This window comes from Bombus pyrosoma, linkage group LG10 (assembly GCF_014825855.1).
Source record: "Bombus pyrosoma isolate SC7728 linkage group LG10, ASM1482585v1, whole genome shotgun sequence".
In the NCBI taxonomy this organism is placed as follows: domain Eukaryota; kingdom Metazoa; phylum Arthropoda; class Insecta; order Hymenoptera; family Apidae; genus Bombus; species Bombus pyrosoma.
In genome coordinates this window covers 12,696,535-12,706,809 of record NC_057779.1, presented here as the reverse complement: position 1 = coordinate 12,706,809, position 10,275 = coordinate 12,696,535, and the positions used below count along the sequence as shown (strand labels likewise).

Sequence of the window (10,275 nt, the reverse complement as noted above, 5' to 3'; positions counted from 1 at the left end):
AAAGTCTATGGTTCCGTTTAGAAAAATAACAGGGATTTTTAGATATTAAAAACGCCACCACTTTTGCACTGGCCATCTACACTAGATCATATGATACGTCATTGGAAACCGGTCAATTTTGTCTAATGAAATCACTTTCTTCTTTCTACCATTTTAGGTATACTTACCCTATAGTTTATCCCAGTTGTATGGGATATATATGAAATATCTAACATGTTATAAATATACAGAATAATATGTATATCACGAAAGTATAAGTGTATTTATATTAAGTGTATTTAAATTGAACATGTCTAATTGGTAAGAACCTATTCTTCAAAATAAACTTAACCTTTCCTTATACGATACAATAGATTTGTATAAAATTGTTTGATATGCCTACCTATCACTATTGAAACGAATATATTCTTCTCTTCTTCTTATTCGAACGTTAGAATTCTACCTTTTTATCGTTCTTTCTCCTTTATCGAATTCCTTTTTGTATAAATCTTCCGTTCCTTCGTATTCCTCAGACAAACGTGAAATGAATTTTCTTTCTTTCTTTTTTTCTACAAATTTCCAATATTCTCTGTTCTTGAAACGGAAAGTGTTGGATATCGGAAAAAAGAAAAAAGAAAAAGAAAAATTGGGTAAACTTTTTCTTTTCCTTTAATCATATATTTATGACTTCTAACTCTACATGTTGCAACTTCGGTTATACTTATCTGTATTCTTTGTTTGCCATGAATACTTTATGGATACACGGCCAATGCGCAAGAAGTAACATCTGAGACGTCTCACAAATATTTTCAGCATACAACAGTGTTCAGTCGTCTATGCACAAACGGTTTTAACGCAAACACTTTCCAGCCTGTCATGCAGGAATAAGAAGGACTGAATAACAGACATTAATAATTTCTAAAACTATCACTTATCGGTCAGTTTGTTTAAAATGATGCTTAGTAGAAGTATCAGTCGCCCGGTAATAATTGGCCTACGATTGATTGGAATTTGGCCAGGTTCATCTTATGAAATTATTGTCCGATGCATTTGGGTAGCTAACATGATGTCTGCGCAAGTATTTCAGTATCGGTATATAATAAAGCATATTAGTTCTGGAAACTTGGCGGACGTAGTAGACAGTGTGAGCACCACTTTGCCTTATAGTCTACTGTTCTTTAAAATAATTAGCTTTTGGATTAAACGCGGGTAAATGTTAATACCTTTCTTACATATTTGCGGTTTACTATGTCAAACATAATAAGCGGACTGCGGGTTTTTATGCAAACTCATATTTTTGACAGTATATCTAAAAAGGTAGAAACTTGAAAAAAAAGAGAAAATTCTTTTACCTACTAGGTTTCATAGAAAGCGCTATACTTTGGATATTTTATATACTTTCGCATTATGCACATTCTATATATATATATATATGTAGAAATATATATATATATATATTTGCACTTTCAAATTTCCTAAAAACGCATAAAAATCGGCATTCTCAAATTTGCTTTTAAAATTTGCTCTTATCAATTTATGTGCTGCATGTATAACAATATTTTTCAGAATATTTAAAAACATATTGATAGGAATGTCTCGCGATTGGATCGACACTTCTACTGCCAAACTTAACGTAGATGTCATGATAAACAAAGCTGAACTTGCATACCGTTGCTCAAACTTAATTATTGGCGTATACGCCAGTGCCGTTTTTATATACGGCGGTATGTTCCTGGAATTCAGTCGTCAGGATCATGAGGACGGATTTAATATAACATCTCGGCAATTGTTGATAAAAATGGACCTTCCGTTTGCATATTATGAAAGTCCAATGTATGAATATGTATTTGTTGTACAATTTCTTCAACTATTAGCTACTGGAATTAGCATTGCTATGTTAGATGCTTTGATAATTACATTGGTCAGTATGTTTTAACGTAGTAATCAGAAATACATTTATTTCACATTTTATCGACAAATTGCACACAGACAGTGGATACAAAAAGTATTTGTGCATCACTGCGATTATTATATACTATGGTATGTTAGTTAACCCCTTGGTCCATAACGACGAGGGAGACTCGTAGTAAGGGATCTGTGCCATAAAACCACGTGTCAGATTCGTGATAGAGAATCTGCGCCATAAACGGAACCTACGAGTCTTATTCGTGGTAAAGTATACATTTTGCGCCAGTTCGGGCACACGGCTGAGCAGATGAATGGCACGGCGCGCGACCAAACTTCTTGCCTACTATGGCTCGCGCGATTGGCAAATCTCGTGCCAATATCTCGTGCTCAAATATTATTTGGTAGTACTTTCATATAATTACAAAAATTTGATACTATGGAAATGAAATGTAGAATCTAATAAAAAGATCGTCTGTTCGATAAATAAAGCTACCCTTTGAATACATTTTGTACACACTGTGCTATTAGTTAAAAATAAATAAATAATATTATAGCCAGTTAAAAAAGTAATGCCTACTATGCGCTTTACAAGAGTTTTCGGTTCGTGTTTAATCCTAAATACAACTTTGCGTTAAGGTGTACCTATTTAACTTTGTACAGTGTACCACGTATCTAATAATTTAATAGTTTTAACGATTATTGTACGTTTTTTTACAAAGTTATGTTGCTGAAGATCGGTGAAATACCATATGCGTATTATATTATACTAAATATTATTTAGATACTTCATATCGGAGGGCAAATAGAAATGTTACACGAAGCTCTAAAAAATATTCCTATCAAAGATGAAAAACATGGATCATTACGAAATGTCATTAAATCATTAACCGATCATCATTACCGGATTATCCTTAATTCGGAATATATCGAAAAATTATTCTCGTATATCGCTTTGATGCAATTATTATGTAATACAATCGTCATATGTTGTATAGGTTTCTTAATAATAGTCGTAAGTAATATTTACAAATGTTGTTTCTGCATGACATTAAAACTTTATTTTTGCATTGCTCTTAATTAAATTAAAATTTTATTTATACATATTTCACATTCAATTCTTTTTACATTAGTTTATAATTACGATTGGGCCTATAATTTATACTATTCTTTATATTATTGTAGGCGGTTAATTCATACGGTGACATAAAAATACTTATGAAAATTTTGTTATTTTATATCGCTATTACGTTGGAAGCATTTATTTTTTCCTACGCTGGGGAATATCTTAGTAGTAAAGTTAGTATTTAATTAAAATATATGCATACACGACAGAATGTCTTACAGAATGTATACAGTGACTATTAATTATAGAAAAAGATACGTATAAATTTTTATCATTTTATTCTAGAGCCTGTCAGTTAGCAGTTCAGCTTACGGTTCTTCATGGTACTTATTAGAACCTAGAAACAGACGTGTCGTGATTCTTCTTATGATAAGATCACAAAGAAGTTTAACGATTACTGCTGGGAAATTTATGGACTTGTCTATGATCGGCTTTGCAACTGTAAGCTTGATTTTTCTTACGATATAGTAAAAATGTCTTTAAAGGCATATAGCATAGTGTTACGACGAATACAGTGACTCACGAAAGTATGCGAATACGTCTAGAAATGTTCTATATATGTATATATTATACAAAAGATTGTCAAATTTCATTAGAACTGCTGTAACAATCTACCATATCAATAACGATAAGCGTGCGAATTGATTTATGCCCTTTTCTCCTAGATTTGTTGTTTATTTAGAAAAAATCCTATTCCTCGAAAAATTGGCCAACCGCTTTTTGTAAAAGGTGGCGATTCTGACAGAGAAAGGTTAGCAATGTCATTATTCGTCTCCTGAAGTATATTAAATCTCGCATCTGTCAGTTGATATCGTAGCAAACAGATTATAATCTGACGAATAAGCAGCGTTACGGAGATTTTCATAGATATTGTTAGTTGCTCGCCTTAGTCGGCCGTTGTGACTCGCGTTATCGTGCAGTACTATCACCGGTACAGTTCAATTGTTGACATCGTCGCTCGAATGCATCAGTTGTTATTGATAATGCTCGAAATTAGCCATTTCGTCGGGTTGGAGTAACTTACAAAGCCGGCCAAATATTTGAATTTAAGATGAAGTAACAGATGAATTGAAATGTAAGGGCACGAATTGATCTGCACGCTTAATAATAAGATTAAAGAACAACGTTCAATAATTGTGAGACAGTCAGAATAGATACAATTTAATACTTTCAACGATAATCATTTAGTAAATTCAAGATCGTTTTAATATTTCGTAAATAACCACCTTTTGTAAATAAAACGTTTCGTTGCTAGAATGCATATCGCATTGAGTGATCAAGTTAGAGTTCTGTTTGTTGCATAGTTTTTCGTAAAAAAATGTTTTTTCTAACGGACGTTCCAAAAGATTTTAATTGAATAAAAATAAACGTATGCCGTGGTAGAAGATTGCTTTGATAGATAGCAATACTAGGATAACACGAAATTGTTCTTGCGTATTTTTTAATAATTCGCGTAATAAAACATTACGAGGACATTTTTACACGTATATGTGAAAAATTGTTATTAATTTCGTTTGAAATATGTTTGATAATGTCAATATCAAATTGCTTATGTAATTACAGATTATGTATTAACAAAGAAAGGGCGAAAGCTTTCGATGACACAACTTGATACTGACGTATTATATGATTTCAAAAATACATACACAGTACGCATATTTGGTATACCGCATGTTATCACATATATTCTTTTAACTTTTTAGATTTTAAAAGCTTCTGCATCATATGTATCGGTATTGTATGCGATGTACTGATTACATAGGAGTTCATCACAACGAATAAAATGAGTATATAGTATATGTATCTACATATATGTTATATATATATATATATATACATATATAATGGTATATATAGTTAAATATATGAATGGACTGGAATATGATTGCAAATTTATAAATAAAAATGTATTATTCAAATAAATACTACATCATGTAAGGCAACAAAATTTAGGTATTGTATAATTAAACCTTATAAAATGAATATTCATCAAATGTACAAGGTGTTAAGAAATTCTACATATGTCGCGACTACTATGATAGGATTCTACAAATTTAATATTAATATAAATTGGTTAAATCACATTGTTGAACTACATCGCATTATTAGCCACGTTGTAAGTTATCACAATAATTAGACGACATATTTGTGATTTTTTGGGTTTCAATATCTTCATTGGTACATTGTGCTTTATTCTAAAGTTTCGTGAATTATTTCAGTTCACTTTGTCAAGGAATTATCGTTACCTCCGTCCACTTTTTTGGCTACCTACGCACGTTTATCGAACTTTATCCGTCAGATTTCCCCCTTGAAGATCACTTTTACAGTCGTCCTTTGTAACATAGAATATAATATTACACTTTCCAGTATTAGTTTTCTATACCAAACTTGTGCGTTTTCTTCAAGTTATAAGAAATCTAATTTAATATGCAGTTGCATGTCGCGCATTTGCTTCTGCACTTCTCCGTGGAAACCAGTAGTTGTAACAAAGTTGGAATTATATTTTGAGCAACATTCTCTCCTTCTATCCCCTAGTTCCTTTTCCAGCGAGCCTGCAATCGTTGTGATATTATTTGCAATATTTATGCGGACCCTGGGAATCCGAAACAAAGGTTGTCACTCGTGGATAATTTGCGTATGTTTCTGCATGATTTTCACGGAACGTTCAGTTTATCGTGAGACTGCATGCAAGTAAGGTTCCTGGAATCTCTGCCCCGTTGTAAACGGTTTATTAACGGTGATAGCGATGCATGCGTGTGGAAATTACGTGTCAAGTCTTTGTATATAAGAAGGAAGCCCTAAAATAATTTAAGCAAGAGGATATAATTAATTTTATGTGAAATGATATTAAACACGGTTAGCCCGTCTGTTAAATTTGGCCTTCATTTTTGTGGTGTCTGGCCTGGAACACCATTTCAATTCCTACATAAGTTATATTGGGTGATAGCGATAATTACGCTTCAGACTTATCAATACAGATATATCGTTATACATTATAGCACCGATACTCTTATGAACATAGCAGAAAATTTGAGCATCGCCGTGCCTTTCAGTTTAGTGTTTATCAAATTATTCGTTACTTGGACGAATTATGGGTAAGTTACCCTATTCACGAGTAAGTTTCAGTAAGAGATTCATGAGTAGAAATTCTGCCTATACATGCATCGTATTTTTCCTATATCTTCTGTTTTAAATATTGATTTGTTTACTTTTGAAGCAGTATGTTTTTTAATATGACGAGATTTTAAAGATATACACACAGTGATCTCCCGCGAAAGTTTATATTTTTATGAATACAAGTATTTTTTTTACCGTTATTTATTTAACTCTTGCCTTTCGGCTTCGGATAGTTCCCAGTTATCAACCTTGCAACCGTACATAATCTTTACACAGTACAAGGATAATATTTTTCTTCGACGGTTTAACACTATGAATACAGGTAAAAGAGCAGAATTTAAATCGAGATTTGTTTCACTACTGTTGTTGCTCTGCTTTGGATATATATTGTCGTATATTATTCGTTTGCATTTTTGCACCTTTAAATTTTTGCAGTCGTCCCTCTAGCTTCCCCAGATTGAGAGAAAAAGACGTAAATGTGAATCGTTCCATGCAACTCACTCAGTGGAATTTCAAATGAAAGCTATTTTGTAGCGTTGAGCATTTTTATGCGTTTATGTTGTTCTCTCATGAATTACTCCGAGTTTCGAATTGAAGAATGCAACATACAAGAATTTATTTTTACGTGTAAAACCATCTCACAACACCGCTACCTTACTGTCAAAAATCAGAGATAACTCTCGAATAAAATTCCTCTATAATAATGTTTATTTGATACTAATTAACGTTTATTCCACATATCGATACTTCACAGCTTGTTTTGCGATATTTTATCAACCATGGAAGAGGACTGTCGGAAATATGCTAATATGGATATAAATAATCTGATAAGAAAAACCGGGTTGTTCTCCTTTTATGTAACTAGCATAATCATGTCCTCGTATCTGGTGTCTGCGGTTTTTTATCTTGCCGGCGCTATTGCATTTCAAGGAACGAACGATTCAATGTCTCGAGAGCTTCTTTTGAAAATGGATTTACCTTTCGAGACGAGTGAATCCCCGAATTACGAACTTGTGGTGACTACACAATTTATTATTCATTTCTCAGCGGCCCTTGCGTTCGGAACGTTCACTGCTCTGCTTTTCATGATGGTGAGTAGAAATTTCGTGTCCCTGTTGACTAGTTATAGATATATTTTTTGTTCAAAGTGTAAATCATGGAAAAATATTTATTTTCAATACGATCACCGTACTAAACGAAACTCTTGTCGCATGAAATTTCATAGCCCTACCGAAGCCCTATCGTTAATAGTCTTATAGCATTGAAATTATTATTTTTAGATAGTGCATGTAGGGTGCCAAATCGACATAATGTGCCAGAGTCTAACAGATGCTTTTCCTAAAAATGAAAACAAGTTAAAATTTTTTATTAGTAGATATCAAGAAATCATTACTTTTGCAGAGAAAATTGAGAAACTTTTTACGTATATAGCTCTTAGCCAACTTGTATCAAATACAGTTAATACTTGCTGCGAAGGATTCCTCATTGTACTTGTAAGTAATGACTATTCGATTTGCGCATACGATACTTTATTTTTTCACTGCGTCATGTACGAAATGAATATTACAGGCTATAAACGATGAGAGTGGACTTGTTATACTCATCAAATCTGTTGTATTTTATATAGTTATTTGCTTAGAAGTTTTCGTATATTGTTTCGCTGGGGAATATCTTCGCATTAAGGTTGTTGCATACAATATCTTTTTCTTTTTTACTTGCACTATATCGGATATATAATTATTTAATTATTCCTTTTTATAAATCTTTCATAATTTTTATTTATTTTATTTTATTTTATTTTATTTTATTTTATTAAATTTGTAAATGTATATATATATATATAATTCATATTTAGAGCAAGGCGTTTAAGTGGAGACAGTAGTGTACGAGAGAAATATGTTTAGGATAAAGTTGAACGTTCGCAAGTAAGAACGAAATGAAGTAGAGATAAATCCCCTCAAGGCTAATTATATCTTGTTGAAATAGTTTTTCTCTATTCTCAAGCAAAGAAGATTCGTTCAAACAAATCTGTTTACATTTGTGCCAAGTTGTAAAAGTGAATTGTGTTTAAGGTACACAAAGTGAGGAACCGTAAAAAATATATTGCACTCGCAAGTGTGCCAATATTTCTTTGACTTTGGAATGTTTGTTATTCTCTCTTCGTTTCCTTGAATTGAATCGTTCAAAGTTCTATAAGAATACGCTAGTTCCCTATGTTGAAAAGTACCACAAGACATATGTATTTCGTATTAACATATCGCTTCGATGTGTAAAGATAATTAAAAGAAAGTTGTTAATACGTATCATTTGAAATATTTGTTTCGTTATTAGAGCCAATTAATCGGCGACACAGCGTACAATATGCTTTGGTACGATTTACGTCCAAACAAGAGCCGACTTCTGATACCTGTTATATTAAGGTCTCAAAGAGGTTTCACATTGACTTTCGGAAAATTTTCAAACCTTTCCCTGGAAAGCTTCACTGGCGTAAGTTATTTATTCTCTATCCATTTAGATCATATATTTTAACTGGCATGTAAAAACTACTTGTAAAAGCAATGGTTAAAGGAATTTTTAGTAACATTAGGGTAAGTTGCGCGCATGTAAAGTACAATGGCTATGAAATGTATTGGGCACACCATTATATTTATTACAGCATTCACATACTAGTTCATTATTAGACAATCCAATGAAATTTCGTATCATTTAGCAGTACTATCACGCGAATACAAAAATTTAATATTATGAAAATGAAATTTACCTGTTAAAAACGCGCTGTATTGTAAAATATGGGCCTGAGCCAATACTTTTTCTAGTCACTGTAAATAATACAAGGAGTAATATTACTTATTATTGCATATAGATAATATATTCGCATATAATCGTGAGAGCCATTGGAATCTTCAAAGTGAAGCCAACACCATATGAGTTTCTCTCGTAACTTTCGAAGATGTTGCAATTTTTCGCAATAATTACATCACCTTTTGCCTTCGTAATACATAATACTTGGCGTTCATTTCGGCTATCAGAGTAATTCGGAACTACAGAGTAGTTCTTTATAATCTAACTTTGTTATATGTATATACAAAACAGGACAGTACATGGAATGTCCTTCTGGCAAAACAAATGATTTCCAACATGTCTCTTGCAAAAGGGATGCTTTAAAATAAATAATTACGATATACCTGATACCAATTGAACGTAAAATATAGTTTTCCATTATTTTCAATCGGATCAAATTTCGTTTCATTAGAAAAGATTTTATTAGTTTTAATACGTATCGTATAGGTAATAGGTTTTTTGTACCATTTCGTTTATACGATACGTTTTGATATTTAATATTAGTCGGAATTCCTTTAGTCTTTGCTTTTGCGCGAAAGTAAAATTCTACCTAGTCGGAAATTTTTTCACGTTACTGTCTGTTTGATTTTCGACGGAAAATTGCTTTTGCTTCATCGACATTATCGCTATTCAAGGGACACACTTTTATGATATTATTTTATCTTTTGTATTTATAGATTATGAAGGTTTCAGCGTCATATATGTCGGTACTTTTGGCATTATACTGAAAAATGTAAATGGTAACTTCGATGTGGAACTATCGTATCAAGTGTGCAATCGACTTGACTCGAGCTATTGTTACCCAGATTATCATACAAAAAATTACAAAAAGAAAAAAAAATATCACTGTTGTGTTAATAATGAGAAATAAATAGTATATATAGAATAAATACTAATAAAAATTGAATTAGAAAAGGCAAATTAAATTTATCTCCTCGCGTCAATAATTTTATTATTTGCAATTGTTATTGTTGAGGTTATTAGATGTATAATGAGAGAGACGCGTGAATAAATTATAAGGTAGAAAAATATATTTTAAATACAGAAGTGAAAAGTACAAGAATGAAATAATAATATGAGCTGGTCCAGATCCGCACGCTAGCAGTGTTACTCTACAACTGAAAAATCCCGAAGCCAACCGTCGCCTGTCGGCTATTTTATGGTCTGTCCTCGTCGCAGTCTTTTGTCTATACACCGTCGATGGCTTCAGTGCTTTTAGAAAGCTAAAGAGACCAGATGTAGAGTTTTCTTAAAAGCGGTGACCTTCAACAGTTAGTTATATTATAATATGTCTAAAATATGTATCA

At 32.2% G+C, this 10,275-nt stretch overlaps 2 protein-coding genes across 4 annotated transcripts; both read left to right on the top strand.

Moving 5' to 3' along the window:
* Positions 1-23: 23 nt before the first annotated feature.
* Positions 24-4,791, top strand: LOC122572168 (odorant receptor 22c-like). Of its 2 annotated transcripts, none has more exons than XM_043736825.1 (6): positions 24-1,188; positions 1,546-1,900; positions 2,669-2,899; positions 3,070-3,183; positions 3,296-3,451; positions 4,574-4,791. In XM_043736825.1, exons 1-6 carry the CDS (start codon positions 932-934, stop codon positions 4,583-4,585), a joined length of 1,125 nt encoding a protein of 374 aa, XP_043592760.1. In that variant the 5' UTR covers positions 24-931; the 3' UTR covers positions 4,586-4,791. The 2 variants fall into 2 exon arrangements, with proteins under 2 accessions (XP_043592760.1, XP_043592758.1); XM_043736823.1 differs by having other exon boundaries at positions 4,714-4,764.
* Positions 4,792-4,891: 100 nt separating this feature from the next.
* On the top strand, positions 4,892-9,880 carry LOC122572170 (odorant receptor 4-like). 2 transcript variants are annotated; one of them, XM_043736828.1, is made up of 6 exons: positions 4,892-6,105; positions 6,882-7,218; positions 7,408-7,620; positions 7,697-7,810; positions 8,459-8,614; positions 9,646-9,880. In XM_043736828.1, exons 1-6 carry the CDS (start codon positions 5,852-5,854, stop codon positions 9,694-9,696), a joined length of 1,125 nt encoding a protein of 374 aa, XP_043592763.1. In that variant the 5' UTR covers positions 4,892-5,851; the 3' UTR covers positions 9,697-9,880. The 2 variants fall into 2 exon arrangements, with proteins under 2 accessions (XP_043592763.1, XP_043592764.1); XM_043736829.1 differs by lacking the exon at positions 7,697-7,810.
* Positions 9,881-10,275: the final 395 nt, after the last annotated feature.